At 40.2% G+C, this 21415-nt stretch overlaps 1 protein-coding gene across 1 annotated transcript in view; it reads right to left on the reverse strand.

Annotated features, from left to right (window-relative positions):
- Positions 1-21202, reverse strand: part of LOC140716692 (uncharacterized) — a 33075-nt gene extending 11873 nt beyond the window's left edge. The window contains exons 1-8 of the mRNA XM_073029516.1: positions 21117-21202; positions 20080-20247; positions 16838-17042; positions 14440-14520; positions 9680-9814; positions 6798-6949; positions 3606-3692; positions 326-472 (exon numbers count right to left, since the gene is read on the reverse strand). Coding sequence (XP_072885617.1) covers positions 326-472; positions 3606-3692; positions 6798-6949; positions 9680-9814; positions 14440-14520; positions 16838-17042; positions 20080-20247; positions 21117-21134 — 993 coding nt within the window. The 5' untranslated portion in view covers positions 21135-21202. The remainder of the gene's footprint in view (positions 1-325; positions 473-3605; positions 3693-6797; positions 6950-9679; positions 9815-14439; positions 14521-16837; positions 17043-20079; positions 20248-21116) is intronic.
- Positions 21203-21415: the final 213 nt, after the last annotated feature.

Below are 21415 nucleotides of genomic sequence, written 5' to 3' on the forward strand. Positions count from 1 at the left end.
CTATCACATGCCAATTTCTCGCTTCATTCCTCATCCCATACCCAGCAACCTTCTCCCTCTCCTGGTTTCACCTATCATCCATCAGCTTGTACTCCTTCCCCCACCCCCACCTTATTATTCAGGCTTCTGCTTCTTCCTTTCTGGTCCAGGCTGAAACGTCGACTATTTACTCCTCTCCACAGATGCTGCCTGACCTGCTGAGTTCCTCCAGCATTTTGTGTGTGAGATTCTGGATTTCCAGCATCTGCAGATTTTCTCTTGTGTTCATCATTTGAATGTTGAAGGGACTTTTAAGTCTGGCTGGAATTTAAATTTGCTGCTGTACCTGGTGAAAAAACTTGAGGAAGAGAGTGTCAGAGTCGTCACTCAGCTGACCCGCGGCAAGGTGAGCCAAACAGTGCACGAGGAGGAGGGAGAAGTCACCCACAGATGCCAATCGCTGTCGTCGAATAAACAGTGTATTCTGAGAATGCTGTAATACAAAGGTCTCTTTATAGTCTCTGAAGTGATAAAGTAGTAAAATTGATACTATTTTTTAGGAAATATAATAAAAATGAAACATAGAAAACCTACAGCACAATACAGGCCCTTCGGCCCACAATGCTGTGCCAAACATGTGCTTACTTTAGTAATTACCTAGGGTTATCCATAGCCCTATTTTTCCAAACTCCATGCACCTACCCAGGAGTCTCTTAAAAGGCCCTATCGTATCCACCTCCACGACCATTGCTGGCAGCCCATTCCACGCACCTCTGCACCCTTTCTATGGTTTCCACATCCTTCCTGTAGTGAGGTGACCAGAACTGAGCACAGTACTCCAAATGGGGTCTGACCAGGGTCTTATATAGTTGCAACATTACCTCTCGGCTCTTAAATTCAATCCCACAGTTGATGAAGGTCAATACACTGTATGCTTTCTTAACCACAGAGTCAACCTGTGTAGCAGCTTTGAGTGTCCTATGGACTCGAACCCCAAGATCCCTCTGATCCTCCACACTGCAAAGAGTCTTAGCATTAATACTATATTCTGCCATCATATTTGACCTACCAAAATGAACCACTTCACACTTATCCGGGTTGAACTCCATCTGCCACTTCTCAGCCCAGTTTTGCATCCTATTGATGTCCCACTGTAACCTCTGACAGTCCTCCACACTATCCACAACACCCCCAACAACTGTGTCATCAACAAATTTATGAACCCATCCCTCCACTTCCTCATCCAGGTCATTTATAAAAATCACCAAGAGAAGGGGGTCTCAGAACAGATCCCTGAGGCACTCCACTGGTCACCGACCTCCATGCAGAATATGACCCATCTACAACCACTCTTTGCCTTCTGTGGGCAAGCCAATTCTGGATTCACTTAGATCTCATACTTCCTTACTTTCTCAATAAGCCTTGCATGGGGTACCTTGTCAAATGCCTTGCTGAAATCCATATACACTACATTTACTGCTCTACCTTCATCAACGTGTTCAGTCACATCCTCAAAAAATTCAATCAGGCTCGTAAGGCATGACCTGCCTTTGACAAAGCCATGCTGACTATTCCTAATCATATTATGCCTCTCTATATGTTCATAAATCCTGCCCCTCATGATCTTCTCCATCAACTTACCAACCACTGAAGTAAGACTCACTGGTCTATAATTTCCTGGGCTATCTCTACTCCCTTTGTTGAATAAGGGAACAACATCTGCAACCCTCTAAACATCCAGAACCTCTCATGCCCTCACTGATGATGCAAAGATCATTGTCAGAGGCTCGGCAATTTCCTCCTTTTCCCCCACTGTAGCCTGGAGTACATCTCACCCAGTCCCAAAGTTCCAGTACATCCTCTTTCTTAATGTCTATATGCTCAAGCTTTTCAATCTGCTGCAAGTCCTACAATTGCCAAGATCCTTTTCTGTAGTGAATACTGAAGCAAAGTATTCATTAAGTACCTCCGCTATCTCCTCCGGTTCCATACAAACTTTTCCACTGTCACGCTTGATTGGTCCTATTCTCTCACAACTTATCCTCTTGCTCTTCACATGCTGTAGAATGCCTTGGTTTTTTTAAAAATCCTGCTTACCAAGGCCTTCCCATGGCCCCTTCTGGCTCTCCTAATTTCCTTCTTAAACTCCTTCCTGCTAGCCCTATAATCTTCTGGATCTCTATCATTATCTAGTTTCTTGAACCTTTTGTAAGCTTTTCTTTTCTTCTTGACTAGATTTACAACAGCCTTTGTACACCACAGTTCCTGTACCCTACCATCCTTTCCCTGTCTCATTGGAACATACCTATGCAGAATTCCACGAAATATCCCCTGAATATTTGCCACATTTCTGCTGTACATTTCCCTGAGAACATCTGTTCGCAATTTATGCTTCCAAGTTCCTGCCTGATAGCACCATATTTCCCCTTACTCCAATTAAACATTTCCTTAACTTGTCTGTTCCTACCCTTCTCCAATGCTGTGGTAAAGGAGATAGAATTGTGATCACTATTTCCAAAATGCTCTCTCACTGAGAGACCCGACACCAGATCAGGTTCATTTCCCAATATCAGATCAAGTACAGCCTCTCCTCTTGTAGGCTTATCTACATATTGTGTCAAGAAACCTTCCTGAACACACCTAACAAACTTCACCCCATCTAAACCCCTTGCTCTAGGGAGATGCCAATCAATATTTGGGAAATTAAAATCTCCCACCACAACAACCCTGTTATTATTGAATCTGTCTCCCTATCTGCTTCTCAATGTCCCTGTTACTTTGTAGAACCATGTGCCCATCTGGAGGTTTGTGCATCTCCGCAAGACATAGAACATTCAGCCCTTTGAGATTGCTCCACCACCATGATGATTTATTATCCTCTCAACCCCATTCTCCTGCCTTCTCCCTGTAACATCTGAAGCCCTCACTAATCAAGAACCTATCAACCGCTGCTTTAAACATACCCAATGACTTGACCTCCACAGTCACCTGTGGCAATGAATTCCACAGATTCACCACCCTGTGGCTAAAGAAATTCCTTCTCATCTCTGTTCTAAATGGACATCCCTCTATTCTGAGGCTGTGCCCTCTGATCTTGGACACCCCCACTATTGGGAACATTCTCTCCATATCCACTCTATCTAGGCCTATCAATATTCCGTAGATTTCAATGCGATTACCCCACTCCCATTCTTCTAAACTTCAGCAAGTACAGACCCAGAGCCATCAACCGCTCCTCATACATTAACCCTTTGATTTCCGGGATCACTCTCGTGAACCTCCTCTGGACCATCTCCAATGCCAGCACATCCTTTCTTAGATAAGGAGCCCAAAACTACCCACAATAATCCAAATGCTATCTGACCAGCGCCTTCTAAAGCCTCAGCATTACATCCTTGCTTTTATATTCTATTCTTTTGGAAATGAGTCCCAGCATTATATTTTCCTTCCTTACTACCAACTCAACCTGCAAGTTAAGCAATTTATCCCAATGGTTAGTATACTGACCCATAAATTAGATGTGGGATTCTTCAGTGCAGCCTGTCCTTGTCTTTGCATTTCCCACTGGATGTTATTGACTCATCACTTATCCCTTCCTGAGAGTCTATTGGTAAAAAATTACGTACCTGATAGAAAAAGGAATTACGGAAGGTATTGTGTGTGTAATTATTCTGCGGCAAACTGGAGGCGAGAAGCAGCTTTATCTCTGGGGCCTATCAAGAAATGAGAAAAAGTTATTGCTACATGACATACAGTATTATGACAACTAGTTGTAAAAGGAACAACTGGTGGCATGTTAGTGTAACATTTTACAGTGCCAGCGATTGGGGTTCGATACTGCCACTGTGTGTGGAGTTTGTGACAATGCGGGTTTCCTCCGGGCGCTCCGGTTGTCTCAGACATGCCAAACCTTAGACTTAGTGAGCTGAGGGGAAGCTACATTGGTGCTGGAAGCGTGGCAACACTTGTGAGCTGCCTCCAGCACATCCCAGACTGTGTTGGCCATTGATGCAAACAGCACATTTCACAGTATGTTTCAATGTGCATGTGACAAATAAAGTTCATCTTTAAAAATCACAGAGCATGGTATTTGGCTGAACATTTCTCCCATTATTACACAATTGGTTTCAATGAAGTGTAAAATCTGTCTGAGGGAGTTTGGAATCAGAATCGGGTTATCATCAGCATGTGTCGTGAAAGTTATTAAGATTGCCCCTTAAATTCCGAATGAGATATTTTTACACCATTATAGATATCCTGCAGATTCTACTGCTGGAGTGAAGGCTCACTGAACTAAGTCAGGACTACAGCAGTGTTTCTGCTTGTATTGCATCCAGCTCATCTCTGTGCGAGATTCTTTAATTGCCACTGCGCTTCAGTTTAAGGTGCCGGAAACTAAAAGTTTTACATCACAGGAAATTGCATAATGAGCAGGCTGAGTATACTGGGGAATACTAATACTTGTAGTGATATTTTGAAATAGTTTAATATTATTCATATTATTGTGGACACTACCCACCCTAACTTTTCCAAATGCTCCCTTCTGGAAAGTGTTGTAGGGCTATTAAAACAAAAACTTCATGCCATCTTAAAAATTTCCTTCCCCCAGCTAGATAATCTGATCAGCCATTCTAGTTACCCTCCCACCTCCTGTCCTTTACTCCATCACTACACTGTACTGTAAACACTTTAAACCACATTTTATAATGCTGTTTATATTGTCAATACATGCTGGTGTTTATGTAATTATGCACATTTTGTTCCATATCTGTAGCTTAATTTAATGTCTAATTTTTAAAAAAATATAATTCTTTACTCTTGGAATTTTTGAATGTTGATGTTTTTTGTTGCATGTCGCACCCTGAACAACACACAACAAATTCCTAATCCATGTAAATGTGTACAGCAAATAAAGATAATCCTTGAACCTTATTAGTCTGGAAATTAAAGAGAATTTCTCATTGTAAAAATATAGTATGATCTGATGATGGTGGTATGAAAGTGTTAAAGAAAGATGGTAACAACTTGAAATTTAGAAGAAGTCATTTGACCCATTCTATACAGGCTGGCCAAACTGTTCACACTTATTTTGTAGCATCTGCTGCAGAAAGAGTGACTCCCTATATTTACATTAATGGGCCATGTTGATTGGTTTGTAGCCCACAAATTTGGAATTAACCATAGCATGGTCACACAGAACCAAAGTTCTGTGAATGTTCCAAGTGTGGCGGAAAAAAGTTCCATTGTCCTGTCAAGCAGGAAGTTCTAGATCGCCACCTACAGGTAAGAAATATTTCTTCAACTCCCTCTATGCAAATGGACAAATGCGAAATGCTTTTGCACACTCACACTCTTCTTTACTCAATGAAAATGATAACACTCAGTGGCTACTTTATTAGGGACAGGAGATCCCTAACAAAGCAGCCACTGAGCGTATAAATATTGTCTTCTGTTGCTGTAGCCCATCCATCTCAAGGTTCGAAGTGTTGTGCATTCAGAGATGTCTTTCTGCACACCACTGTTGTAACGTGTGGTTATTTGAGTTACTGTCATCTTCCTGTCAGACTGAACCAGTCTGGCCATTCTCCTCTGACCTCTCTCATTAACAAGGTGTTTTCACCCACAGAACTACCACTCACTGGAGAATGTTTTTTTGTTTTTCACACCGTTCTCTGTAAACTCTACAGACTGTTGAATATGAAAACCCCAGGAGATCAGCAGATTGAGACACTCAAATCACCCTGTTTGGCACCAACAATCTTTCCACGGTCAAAGTCACTTAGATCACGTTTCTTCCCCATTCTGATGTTTGGTCTGAACAACAACTGAAACTCTGGACTATGTCTGCATGCTTTTATACATTGAGTTGCTGCCACATGATTGGCTAACAAGATACTTGCATCAATGAGCAGGTGCACAAGTGCACCTAATAAAGTGGCTACTGAGTGGATTTATGTTAATCACTGAAATATATGAAATGAACTATTAATGTTTATGTATTTAAGGAGAGAAAATGTCAATTGTAAGGATCCCAGTTTGAAAATACCTGTCTTATAGCACTGATGTTGAATATTTCTCTTCCCCCTTTTCTTGGCTATCTACATTTTAGCTAGAGTAAAGATTAACAGCTATGTAGGGGGAAGTTAGAAATGTTCATGGTTTTAGATCTTGAACAAAACTTAGAGAAGATGAATCTTGACTTCAAGAAAGGATAATTGCCTTATGCTGACTGCTATGCTACCATGAGGTAGCATAGAAACGTAGCAGATAGCATAACGCTATTACAATGCCAGTGATCTAGGTTCAATTCCACTTCTGTCTGTTAAGAGTTTGTATGTTCTCCCATGACTGCACGAGTTTCCTCCGGGTGTTCTGGTTTCCTCTCACATTCCAAAGACGTACAGTTTGCTAGGTTAATTGGTTACATGGGTGTAATTGGACAGCACGGGCTCATTGGGTGAAAGGGTCTGTTACCGTGTTGTAGCTCTAAATAAATAGATAGGTAAGTAGATACTGTAGATAGATAGATAAAACAAATTAAGGTTCAATGTTTTCTTGCTAGTATGATGCTGATAGTAGCAACTCTTGGTCACATATTCTACCTCATTAGGATCTTGCACCATATTGTCTACCTGCAATGGACTTTTTCTGTAGCTGTTACACTTTATTCTGTATTCTCTTATTGGTTTGCCTTGTCCTACACTGTGTAACAAATTGATCTGTAGGAACAGCATCCAGGTCAAGCTTTTCACTGTACTCTGGTACATGTGACAATAATAAACCAATTTAACATCCCCATCAAAGCCACTGGAACTCACATTTATCACTTTCTTCACACGCTGCACTATGTAGATCCCAAACCGATAAACAGCCAGCTCAGTCACAGAAATCTTCTCAGGAGTTAGTGGTACCAGGTTTCCTTCACATGTAAATTCTGCATCCACAGCATCTATGTACGGTCTGCCTTTTTCTGTAACAGAATGGTACGTCTCTCAGTCAACAACTTTTGTTTTTCTGAATGTTAAAAGGTGCATCAGAGGTGCTTCACCAATGGCACAGCTGTTGTTAGCAAAATCTTAAAATTATGTTGTGGAGGCATACAGGAGTGAGATAGATCTGCTGTTTGAGTGGTGTCACAACAACAACCTTGCACTTAACATGAGTAAAACCAGCCTGGGTATCTCTGAATATCTATCTTGGTTCTAACATATTGATGCAATTACAGAGAAGGCACAACAGTGGCTATACTTCATTAGGAGACTGAGGAGATTTGTCCTGTCACCAGACTCCAGAAAATGGCCACAGATGTACCATGGAGAGCATTCTCACTGCTTACATCACCATCTGGTACGAGGGTGACAATGAACAGGATCAGAAAAAGCTGCAGACAGTTGGAAACTTAGCCAGCTACATCATGGGCATGAGCCTCCCCAGCATTGAGGACATTTCAAAAGGCAATGCCTCAGAAAGGCAGCATCCATCATTCAGGACCCCCATCACCCAGGACATGCTCTCTTCTCATTGCTACCATCAAGAAAGAGGTACAGGAACCTGAAGATGCACACTCAACATTTTAGGAACAGCTTCTTTCCCTCTGCAATCAGATTTCTGAACAGCCCACAAACCCATGAACACTACCATTTTGCACATTACTTATTTATATTTTATACACAGTATTACTTATTGTAACTTACAGTAATCTTTTAATGCCTTGCACCATACTGCTGCTGCAAAACAACACATTTCATGACACACACACTGCCTCAGCTGAGGCTTGAACTAACAACCATCAGAACACCAGCCCAAAGCCTTAACCACTTGGCCCCACACCAGCACATCAAAGATCCTCACCATCCAGGCCATGCTCTCTTCTCTCTGCTGCCAACTGGAAGGTGGTACAGGAGCCCCAGGACCCACACCACCAGATTCTGAAACTGTTATTACCCTACTACCATCAGACTCCTGAACCGGTGTGGACAACTTCACTCACCTCAACTCTGAACTGATTCCACAACTTATAGACTCACTTTCAAGGACTCTCAGTTTGATTTATTTATTTACTATTTATATATTTTTATTTGCACCATTTGTCATGTTTTGCACTTTGATTGTTTGTCAGTCTTTGTATATAGTTTTTTATGATTAAAACATAGAAACACAGAAAACTTAAAGCACAATACAGGCCCTTCAGCCCACAATGCTGTGCTGAACATGTACTTACTTTAGAAATTACCTAGGGTTACCCATAGCCCTCTATTTTTCTAAGCTCCATGTACCTATCCAGGAGTCTCTTCTAAGACCCTATCGTATCCACCTCCACCACCGTTGCCAGCAGCCCATTCCATGCACTCACATGCTCTGTTTTTTTAAAAACCCCTGACATCTTCTCTGTACCTATTTCCAAGTTCCTTAAAACTATGCCCTCTTGTGGCAGCCATTTCAGTCCTGGGAAAAAGCCTCTGACTATCCACACGATCAATGCCTCTCATCATCTTATACACCTCTATCAGGTCACCTCTCATCCTCTGTCGCTCCAAGGAGAAAAGGCCAAGTTCACTCAACCTGTCTTCATAAGGCATGCTCCCCAATCCAGGTAGCATCCTTGTAAATCTCCTCTGCACCCTTTCTATGGCTTCCACATCCTTCCTGTAGTGAGGCAACCAGAACTGAGCACAGTACTCCAAGTGGAGTCTGACCAGGGTCAAGGAAAGTTTGTCGTTGTTGGTTGCCATTGAGTTGTCCGCACAAATAATGCTGTTCTGCAGTTTGGGACCTGGTCATACTTTGAACTCAGGACCATCTGCCTGGAAGATCAGTGCTGATGCCATAACACCACTGGCCAGACCATTCTATTGTATCTCTTTGTCCTACTGTGAACACCTGCATGAAGGCAAATGTCATAGTATACAATATGTTAACATACATGTACTTTGATAATAAATTTACTTTGAACTTTGACAATCCAATTTTATGAATATTGGTTAAACTTTCAGATTGACATCTCATCTCCCAGTTAACACCACTGACAACACAGTGTTCCTTGGATTGTCAACTGAGACTCTAAGTTGGGAATTAAATCCAGAATATTTGGCTCAGACATAAGATGCTAGCATTGATCCACCACAGTCTTTGTGGCATGCCTTCAAGGAAGACAGGGAGATCAAAGGCTTTAAGAACAAAAATCCTGGGCTCGGGGACTTCATGGCTGAAAACTCAGACACTAGTAATGGAATGCCTGATATCAGGGATACTCAGAAGGACAAAACTGGAAGAGAAACAATACCTTAGGGGATTGTCGGACTGGACAAACATACCTTGACAGGTGGGTAAAACCATGGAAGGATTTGAAAATAAAGATTAGAATGCTAAAATTGATCGAAGTCAAGATTCAAGAACTGTTTTTGGGTCTGATGGTCCTGGTGTGGATGCTACGTAGTCTCCTCCCTGATGGGAGTTGAGTCCATGAGCAGGGTGGGTGGGGTCCTTCGTGATATTGCTGGCCTTTTTCTAGCACCTTTCTATATATATATGCATTAGGCAGTTTTAATGACCCATCACATCACTGAGCAATGGGTAGTTAAAACTGAGTGAGTCAACAAGGGGATGTGGAGAGAATGGCAGATAAAGGATTTTATATGAGGATGCAGAAGGTCAAGGTAATAATTTGGCATGAAAATGATCAATAAACATGTCATTCTACCTTCGTACTTGACTTTGGATTGATTTGTTCCCTGGTGGTCCATTTTAGCTTCTTGGTTTGCTTTCAGATGTTTGTTTATTTCTCCAAGGAGCTTGAAGAGTGGAACTTGGAGAAGCAGCTTGGCAAAGTTCTTCTCTACAGAAATGAAAAGATATACCATTAAGTCAACATTGCATTGTCCTAACCACACAGAATTCCCATCTGCACTTCCAAAGCACACTGGTGCCAGGCAGGTATTGATTAGATTAATTCAGATGGGTTGAGTTTTCCCAAGTTCAAAGAACATTTATTATCGAAGTATGTACATATACTATGTGCACCCTTGAGATTTGTCTCCTCACAGGCAGTCACAAAACAAAGAAACCCAATAGAACCAATTTAAATAAAAGACCCAATATGCAAGAAAAGAGAACAAATTATGCAAACAGTAAAATTAAGCAAATAACTTTCAGAACTAAAGTTCACAAAAGTGAGTTCACAGGCACAAAACTAGTCACAGCCGATCTAGGAGTCGGTTAGTTGTAGGTCACGGCCTCAGTTCAGCATAGAAACAAGTAAACCTCAACGAGCAGTGAACTGAACACCGGCCCGACCCACGTCACTGGCCTCGACTCCCTGACCGTTTCAATCTGGTCCAGCGCTTAAATCAGCCAAACAGTGGGTTGTTCCCTACTCTCAGACCTGGGCTTTGCCGCTTCAATATGCTCTCGGGCCTGGGACCCACTGCCTCGATTCAGCCTGTCCCCAGTCTGGCCTGGAACTTAAATCAGTCAAACATCGGCTTGTTCCTTGCTCTTGGTTCTGGGCCCCACCACCTCGACTCAAATCTGCCACTTCGAATAGATTCTTGAAGTTTTTAGTAATTGTTACACCTAGATATGTAAATTGACTTGTAACAACTTGGAACGGAAATTTGGCATTTGATGACATTAGGTCATTTAAAGAAAATAGCTCACTTTTATGTAAGTTCAGCTTATATCCCGAAAAAGAACTAAACTGGGAAATTAAAGAACCGAAGGTAAAGAAGTTTCAGTGTGAGAGATAAAAAGTAAAATATCATCAGCATATAATGAAATTTTATGAGTCATACCTTCCCTTAGTATACCAGAAACGTCCTTAGATTCTTGAAATGCTATTGTTAAGGGTTCTATAGCTAAAGCAAAAAGTAAAGGACTAAGAGGACAACCTTGTCTAGTTCCCCGCTGTAATTTAAAGGGCTTAGAAATTTGAGAGTTAGTAATAACCTGAGCGGTAGGAGACAAGTAGATTAATTTAACCCAACGAATAAAATTAGGCCCAAAATTAAATTTTTCTAAGGTCTTAAAAAGATAACTCCACTCAATCCTATCAAAGGCTTTTTCTGCATCTAAGGATAATATACACTCTGATATTTTTTTGGATGGTGAATATATCACATTCAATAACCGACATATATTAAAATGTGAGTAACGATTTTTAATAAATCCTGTCTGGTCATGTGATATAATAGATGGTAAAATATTTTCAAGTCTTCGAGCTAAGATTTTGGATAAGATTTTTGCATCAACATTTAATAAAGAGATCGGTCTGTATGAAGAACATTCAGCTGGATTTTTTTTTTTTTTTTTAAAGAATAAGAGAAATAAAAGCTTCATAAAAAGATTGAGGGAGTTTACCTGATTTAAAGGACTCAGATAAAACAGAGGATAAATAAGGTGTAAGTAACATAGTGAAAGTTTTATAAAACTCCCCAGGAAAGCCATCAGGTCCTGGGGTCTTACCAGAATGTAAAGCACGTATAGCCTCAGCAACTTCTCCATTGGAAATAGGCTGATCTAACTGTGTTAGGCTATCAGTAGACAATGTAGGAATGTTGATATTACTGAAAAAAGCATTCATATAGGTATCATCTAAAGAAGAATCTCTTCTTAAAGGAGGTCTCCTCTTTCTTTATCCCTAATTGGCCGAATTAATTCGATTAAAATGAAGATTCTCCCTAAATTTTTATATCTTTTTCAGGCCTTACCTATTTTTATTCCTAAGACCTACTTTGATTCTTTAGATTCAATTTTAACATCTTATATTTGGAATAATAAGCAAGCTCGTTTAAGTAAAATTTACCTACAAAGAAATAAAGAGATGGGTGGATTAGCCCTACCCAATTTTAGGTTTTACTATTGGGCTGCCAATATAAGGAATATTACTTTCTGGTCTTATTATATTTATCATAAAGATTGCTCATCATGGGTCTCCTTAGAAGTTAATTCTGTAAAAAATTCCTCTATTGTCTCTTCTTGGATCATATTCTTCTTTTTCAGCAAATAAAATAACAGATAACATAATTGTTAAGCAAACTTTAAGGATTTGGTCTCAATTTAGGAAATTTTTTGGTTTAGCGAATTTTTCATTATCATCTCCCATTTTCCTTAATTATTTTTTTATCCCTTCCATGACTGACAAAGTCTTTAAGGATTGGGATGAACTAGGTATTAAGTGTTTTTGGGACTTGTTTATCTCAGGATCTCTTGCTTCATTTGACCAATTGTCAACTAAATTTGCACTCCCAAAAACACATTTTTACAGATACCTTCAAATTAGAGATTTCTTACATTTCCAATTAACTACTTTTCCTATAGGTCCTGATAAAAATTTACTGGACGACCTTTTAAATTTAAAACCTTTTGTTAATGGTTCTATTACCGGTATCCATAACTTGATTGAATCTAGACAAGACTTTTTAGATAAAATAAAAAAAGCTTGGGAGGATTACCTAAATTGTCAGATTTCTGACGATAGATGGAATAAAATTCTTAAACGGGTTAATAAATCATCTTTCTGTGCTCGTCATTCTCTTCTACAATTTAAAGTGGTTCATAGAGCTTAGATTTCTAAACAGAAGCTCTCCAGTTTTTACCCGAATGTTTCTCCACTTTGTAATAAATGCAACTCTGCTGATGCCTCTTTAATTTATATGTTTTGGTTTTGCCCTAAAATTGAAAAGTTTTGGCGGGAAGTATTCCATACCTTTTCACAACTTTTTAGGGTCCAATTTGACCCAAATACCCTTACTGCCTTGTTTGGTATTATTGCAGATGAAGATATAACTTTAAATACTCCTAACCTACAGGTTTTAGTGTTTACCTCTCTTTTAGCAAGGAGAGCAATCTTGCTTAAATGGAAGGAGTCTACCCCTCCTACACATCTTCAATGGCTAAGTGATATTATGTCTTATTTAAATTTAGAAAAGATCCGCTGCTCAGTCTTAAATTCAAAACAATCTTTTTATGATATCTGGGGACCTTTCCTAAATTACTTTTCCAATTTATAAAGTTTAACAGTGCACAGACTTTTATGTATATTTTTATCTTCTCTTCTTAAGTGAATGTTTTTTTTTCTAATTATCCATTGTCATCCATCAGCTTTTTTCTTTGGTAGTTGGTAGGGGGTTGACTTTTTTTATATAAAAAATTTCTTTTATGATGTATGACCTATCTTTAAATTTTTGATTACAGAGTGGTATACCTTTATGTGTTATGCTATAACATTTTGATCAATTTTATCACAATATACGAATGTACACAAGTTATGTTGAGATGTATCTATGTGTTGCACTCTGTAAATCTTGTTTTTTTTTTCTTCTGAATAAAAATATTGTAAAAAGAAAGAAATCTGCCACTTTGAATCAGTTCCACGCCTGCTCCAGCAATGGCCAAACATTGGCCCATTCCCCATTCTCAGGCCCGTGCACGTCACGCCACAACCGTCCTGCACCTTTGAGACCTCAATACACATCACAAAACAGCCAAGTCGTACAGGCGGTTCATAAGCCCAACTTCAAAAGGGAAATTACAGGCTATTGATTGGAGTGATCATTTTTGAGAAACAGGGTGATTAATAAAGAAATTAATAGTTTGCTGCCAACAAGTCATCGCTGTGTTTCACCAGTGCCATCTTAAACTGGAATCATTTTAAATAAGAAGTTTTGCTTCTGATCTTTATTCTTTTAACCGATGCTATGTTCATCCTCATTTTCCCACCTTATTTGTCAACTCCTCATTCATCAATTATCACTGAACTCTCAAAGCACTTTGACTGATTGGAGTTTCTGATAAATCTTATATTCTGTTTTGATCCTCGGTTTTTGCCGGACTCTTAAACTTTTTTGAAGTGTAAGAATGTAAGCTTAGGAAAGGGAGAAGGGTTGTGGAAGCTGTCGTAGAGTTAGAGAATACAGGCCCTTTGGCCTAACTAGTCCACGCTAACAAGGTGCCCACTACCTGATCCCAATTTTCTGAGTTCGGCCCATATCCCTCCACGTAGCTATCCAAGTGCATCTTAAATGACAAGATTGTACCTGCCTGAACCCCTTCCTTTGAAAGCTCATTCCATACACTGAACATCCACTGTGTGAATAGGTTGCCCCTAAAGTCCCTTTTAAACCTTTCCCCTTTTCATCCTAAAGTGATAACCCCTAATTTTGGATTCCCCTACCCTGGGGAAAAGACTTTTATCATCTTTGCCTCTCATAGTTTTAAACATTTCTATAAGGTTGCCAATTTGAGTGATTTTTGCGTGCTTTCCAATTTATGGAAAAATCTGACTTATAAGCGTCTGTGGGAAAGGAACCCATTTGTTACCTAGGGACGGTATGTAGGGAATTAAAGCTCAGACTTTGTCATCTGAATCAGTTTCACATACTCTTTGCTAAGAGAACAGTCATTGTTAACCTGTACATCAATTACACAACTCTATAAAGCTTCACCTGACTCAATAATACTTACCCAAGATGGGTCTGGGTTTTAGGTGGAGTACAGGAAAATTCCGTGCAGTAAAACGTGCCATTTGTACAAAGGCTTTGGTGGCTGAGCAAAAGAAAGGAAAAAAATGTTTATTTATGGAAATCATAAAATAGAAACTCTTGTCTATTTTGGTACCTTTTATGATCTCCATCATTTCTAATCACTTTACAGTTAATTATGTAGTGCTATCACTGTGCAGCCAATTTATAACACAGTTAGCTCACCCAAAAAGTGATAAGATACTGTATGGACAATCAGCATTGGGGACATTGAGAGAAATGTATGGTTAGATTAAGAGGGAAAGGACAATCAACTTTGCTTTTCTTGTGAAGATCACCTTTATCTTTTTACACACACTGAGCAAGCTCCATCACAGACACTAGCCCTCTTACCACTGATCCTCAACAAGGTGGCATCCACCATGAAGGGCCCTCACCACCAAGAACATGCCCTCTTGTCATTACTGTCATCAAGGAGCCTGAAGACACACACTCTCAATGTTTTAGGATTAGCTTCTTCCCCCTCCCCGCACCATCAAATTTCTGTATGGACCATGAGCACTACCTTGCTATTTTGCTCCCTTCTAGCACTATTTATGTATTAAATACCTATATATATATTCTTATTGTAATTTATCGTTATTGTCTGTATTGGTGCTGCAAAAGAACAAATTTAATGATATATATGTCAGTGATAATAAACCTGATTACACACACACACTCACTCACTTTCAGTTTAAAGTCGCATCCCCAGGAGCACAGCACTCCCTCAGTACATATTAAAGTGTCAGCCTCAATTTTTTTTGTGTTCTAAAACTCCTAGCTTTTTGACTAAGAAATAACAGCACTACCCACAACAAGTGGGTAATAACAACAACTTGTAGTTGTTGGATAACTAGAGATTTTTTCCACAGGGCTGAAATGGCTCATACATGGGGGCATAATTTTAAGGAGATTGGAGGAATCACCTTAAATAATGTCTTATGCTGTATATCAATGATTTAGATGATTGAATAGATGGCTTTGTTGCCAAGTTTGCAGATGATACAAAGATCGGAGGAGGGGTAGGTAGTGTTGCGGAAACAGGTAGGTTGCAGAAGGACTTAGACAGATTAGTGGAATAGGCAAGAGAGTGGCAAATAAAATACAACAATGGAAAATGCATGGTCATGCACTTTGGTAGAAGAAATAAATGTGCGGACTATTTTCTAAATGGGGAGAAAATCCAAAAATCTGAGATGCAGAGGGGACTTGGGAGTCCTTGTGCAGAACACTCTGAAGGTTAACTTGCAGGTTGAGTTGGTGGTGAGGAAGGCAAATGCAATGTTAGCATTCATTTCAGGAGGACTCAATGGGTCAAAGGGCTTATTTCTGCTCTTATGTCCTATGGTCTAAAGTCTCTGATATATTTGCCTCTACCACCATACCAGGCAGCTCATTCCAGGCATCCACCACTCTGAGTGAAAAACTTAGCCCTCACATCCTCCTTGATATTTAATAGACTCTTACATAGGTACAAGGATGATAGTGAAATGGACGGCTATGTTGAAGGGAAGTGATAGATCAGCCTTAGAGTAGGTCAGCACAACATGGTGTCTGACGGACCTGTACTGTGCTATAATGTTCTATGTAGATCCCCTGTAAGGAAATATAAACTACTGTATATCTGACTTGCCTGAAGCCACTAAGCCTTGACTGTGACAGCATTGTCAGTATAGTAAAATGTTCCAAAGTGCTTCCCAGGAGTGTTAGCAAAGATAATGAGGCACATAAAGAGACAAAAAGTGTGCCACAGAGGCAAGAGACACAGTAAGTGGTAGTGAGGCAATGACAGAATTTGAGATTTCATAAACCCAAGGCCTGGGGACCTATAGCCATGCAGTCAAAATTGAGGATATCCAAGGCAGCAAAATTGGAAAAATGTAGGGATCTCAGTGGCTTGTAGAGCTGAAGGAGTTTATGAGGGAAGGGTGATGCCTGTAAATATTTACAAGCAATGACGAATCAGATTTTAGGGATTGCTGGGTTGGGAATGAACACTAACTCAGGCAATGCACCAAGGGCTTTACACATGCAGAAATTAATGGGTTATTCTAAAAATAATGTTGTAGATTCTCCCGCAACCAGTTTTGATATCAACAAAATCCTGGGAAGATGATACCTTCAAACCATCCATATTTTTAATTTTTGGTGCACATTCCCAAGAAAACACCCTACTCATACAAACACGTACAAACAAACTGGATGAAGGGTCTCGGCCCGAAACGTTGACTGCTCCTTGCCACGGATGCTGCCCGACCTGCTGAGTTCATCCAGCTTGTTTGTACGTGTTTATTTGACCACAGTATCTGCAGTGTACTTTATGTTTACCCTACTCATACCTTTGTTTAGAAGCTGTCGGACTTGCTGAGAATGGCTTGCTTCTGCTTTCTGCTCTTCTTGCGCTTTCCTTTCTGCAATTCTTTGTTGGCCATCATCTTTTTTCCTTTTCCACTTCACCTCCTGATCCTTCTCAATCTGCTCAATCTCTTGCTGAAGACTCCTCTCCTGCAGCCACAGTCTTATGCTGTGCTCTTTATTAAGGTTCTGCAGGAATGAAGTTTTAAAAATTAACTAGAAATAGACCATAAGAACATAAGACATATGAGCAGAATTAGGCCATTCTGCCCATCGAGCCTCTGCCATTCCATCATGGCTGATTTATTATCCCTCTCAAACCCATTTTCCTGTCTTCTCCCTGTAACCTTTGACATCCTTACTAATCAAGAACCTCATCTTTAAATATACCAAATGACTTGGGCTTCACAGCACATCATAGCAATGAATTCCACAGATTCACCAGCATCTGGCTAATGAAATTATCCTCATCTGTTCTAAAGGAATGTCCTTCTGTTCTGTTCTGAGGTTATGCCCTCTGGTCTTAGATTCACCCACTATATGAAACATCCTCTCCACTTCCATTCTGACTAGGCCTTTCAATGTTCGGTAAGTCTTGATGAGATCCCCTTTCATTCTTCTATACTCCAACGAGTACAGGCCCAGAGCCATCAAATGCTTCTCATATGTTAACCCTTTCATTCCTAGGATCATTCTTGTGAACCTCCTCTTCAATGCCAGCATGTCCTTTCTTAGATAAGGGTCCTCAAACTGCTCACAATACTCAAACCCTTTACTCTTCCAGAGCATTTTCAGTATGCAAGCGGCAATTTGAAGACCATTTTATTATATGGAATGGACTACAAGAGCAAGAAAGTCTTGCTGAGATTGTATGGAATCTGGAGTATTATATACAGCTTTGGCCGCTTACCTTAGAGGTGGTGAAACAGTGATTCACCAAACTGATTTCTGGGTTGGATAGGAGGTCTATAAAGAAAAATTGACTAGGATTGGCCCATACTTACTGAAGTTTAGAAGATTAAGAAATGAATTTGTTGGTAAGACCATAGACTGGAGAGTTGAGGATTAAGGAACTCAGCATAAGGGATTCAACGATTAAAAGTGGGACGAGGGAGTTGAGAACCTTTGGAATTTCCTCTGTCAGAAATCTATGGACATTCAGTTATTAAGCATATGGACTATGCACATCTATATTCACATCCTTCTATGGATGCGCAGGTAGAGAGCATCCTATCTGCATAGTATGGAAACTGCACTGCAGTGGACAGGAAGGATCAACAGCGGGTAGTCAGAACTGTCCAATGCATCACTGGCACCAGCCTACCCACATTCAAAGACACACATATATATATAGAAAAGAGCCGGTAACATCATGAAGGATCCCACCCACCCTGCTTATGGACTGTTTGTCCCACTCCCATCAGGGAGGAGGCTATGTAGTGTCCACACCAGGAGCACCAGACCCAAAAACTGTTACTTTCCCTAGGCAGTAAGGCTGATCAACACCTCCACCCACTAACCCACCCCTCCACAACCCCAACCACCACTACTTTATCATTTCCTGTCAGGGTCCCTTATGTATAGACACTCCTGCACCTAGTGTCACTTTATGGGCATACAATCAATCTATGTAGGTAAGTTATCTTATATGTTTGTATTTATTGTGGTTTTTTAAATTATTATTGTATACTTTATCTTAATGTGTTTTTTTGTGCTGCATTGGATCTGGAGTAACAATTATTTCTTTCTCTTTTACACTTGTGTACTGGAAATGACATTTAACAATGCTGAATTAAACAATCTTGTATTCAAGGTGGATTTTTTGGCTGTATGAAAGGCTACAAGATTCATACTGGAATACAGGCTAGAGATGAATCATCATTTCTCACATTGTTTGTCAGAAAAGGACCTGAATTTCCACGTAACCTTTACCTGATCATAACACTCTACTGCAACATAATTCCAGAATATTTTCCAGACTCACATTCAAATACCTAAAGGTACAAGGTATTAAAGAATTTGCCATAAAGTGAAGAGATTCTGCAGATGCCAGAAATCCAGAGCAACACACACAAAATCCTGGAGGAACCCAGCAGGTCAGGCAACATCTATGGAAAGGAATAAACAGATAACATTTTGGGCTAAGATCCTTCATCATCCTGATGATGACAGGTCCCGGGCCAAAACGTTAATTGTTTGTTCATTTCCATAGATACTGGCTGACTTGCTGAGTTCCTCCAGCATCTTGTGTGTTTTGAGGAGTGATGCCTCAAAAAGGCATTAAGGACCCCCATCACCCAGGTTTTGCCCTCTTCTCATTGCTACCATCAGGAAGGAGGTACAGAAGCCTGAAGTAACACACTCAATGATTTAGGATCAGCTTCTTACCCTCTGTCATCTGATTTATTAATGGACATTGAACCCATGAACGCTATTTTTTTAAAGTTTTATTTTTGCACTATTTATTTAATTTAACTATTTAATATATATCTATTTTCTGTATGTAATGCCCTGGGAAAGGTTTCACTGCTAATGTAATGGTCTCTCTGTAGCAGCAGTGACGGGGGTTTGGAATGTGCGGCGTCTGATGAGGGGAGTAGTTTTCTTTCTTGTGTGCCTGAGAGTGAGGGATTCGTGGGGCTTTTGTTTGGTGGAAGATGGACAGAGAAGAGCCCAGAATGGAAAGGTCGTAGACTGTAGGACGCAGTGGATGTGGAATAGGATCGGGAGTTGACGACGCCAGGGGGAAATCGATGGAGAACAAACGGATGGTAAAATCATGAGTTCCAATGTTGTGTATTAGACTGTTTCATTAAAATGGGCCCTTTTCTTTATTAACCCTCTAGTCAAATTAAGAATTATAAAGCTAAATCATTTAATTACATATGGTGTACTGTTTGTTATTTCGGGGTACTGATTTGTAACAGGGGAAAACATCATGCAGCATCCACACAAACGAGATTTCACAAGTTTGGCGAGCCGGAGAGTGTCCTTCCCTGGACTAACAGCCCACTGGACCTGGGGTTACATGTAATTCACAGTTTTTCTATTATTATTGTACTGCTGCCGCAAAGCCAACATATTTCACAACGTGTCCAGTGAAATTGAACATGATTCTGTGTTGCAAAGCATTTGCCATAATTTCATGGCATAGATGGATTTGTAAAAGTACATGATCATAGCTCAAAATGTTATGAATAGATCAATCAAAGTAACAAAACAACACCTCTCTATGCTCGTGTGTCAGTTCTCCTCGTTCCAGTTGGTCTTGTAATTTGGTTTCTTCCTGCGTCATCCACAGGCTCAGCTGTCTTTTCTTCTTCAGCAGGTCTTGTGCGACCACCTCTCCCTCCAGCTTCTCTTCTTCTGCTAAATTGGCCTCACGTTCCTTAATCTACACAGTGATCAATACACATGAATGTTATAAACTGAAGATTTACACTGTGGAGAATTTCAAAGGACAACAAATTGTTGTCAAACCACAACAACAAATAAAAGGTAGAAGAGGCCAAATGATTTACTTCTGTTTCTGAGACTGGGTAGAATGTTGAAGTGTGCACTTCACTGACCACAGCTTCTATTCCTCTCCTTATGATTTTCACACACAACAGTCTCTAGAATTTACAGAGAATGGTGCAAAAAAGCTAAAAACACACCCAGTGAGTGGCAGTTCTGTGGGTGAAAACGCCTTGTTAATGAGAGAGGTCAGAGGAGAATGGCCAGACTGGTTCAAGCTGACAGGAAGGTGATAGTAACTCAAATAACCACACGTTACAACAGTGGTGTGTAGAAGAGCATCTCTGAACACACAACATGTCGAACCGTGAAGTGGATGGGCTACAGCAGCAGAAGACCATGAACGTACACACAGTGGCCACGTTATTAGGCACTGGAAGTATCTGATAAAGTGGCCACTGAGTGTGGTGTTCCAGTTACAGAGAAAGTACAGTGAATATAAGGGCCATGACAAGGTAGACTGAGGTACTTAATAAAGAAGTCACTGAGTGTATACTGTACCTACTACGATAACAAATAAAAAAGTAGTTCAATCTCAATCAGAGTAGTGTTGCATTGTAACTATGTTGTGAAGTAGCAGCCCATATTGGCCTGTATTTTTAATGTGTATGTTGAGATCTCCATTTGGTCAAAATAAGGTCAATCCCTGTAACTCCCTCTGCAAGCTAAATGAGTGTGTGGATAGAATCAAGATAGCAGGAATATTTAAAGCACTATTAAATGCTGTTCTATTTATGGTCCACATACCTCATTTATTAAGGCCATTTTCCTTGTTTCTTGCTCCAGACGTCTCGTTCCATTTATATTTAGGAGCTGTTCCTGTAGAGTCTTCACACTTCCCTGTCTAAAGCCTTTTAGCTCAGCAGCCATACATTCAGCTACTTCCACACACTGTAAAATAGTAAGAGCCCTGACTGAAGAATCTCAGCCTGAAATGCTGAGCCCTGATGAGGGTCTCGGCCCAAACATCGATTCTTGATTCATTTCCCTCCATAGATGCTGCCTGACCTGCTGAGTTCCTCCAGCATTTTGTGTGTGTTACTCTG

Source organism: Hemitrygon akajei, chromosome 26 (genome assembly GCF_048418815.1).
Source record: "Hemitrygon akajei chromosome 26, sHemAka1.3, whole genome shotgun sequence".
In the NCBI taxonomy this organism is placed as follows: domain Eukaryota; kingdom Metazoa; phylum Chordata; class Chondrichthyes; order Myliobatiformes; family Dasyatidae; genus Hemitrygon; species Hemitrygon akajei.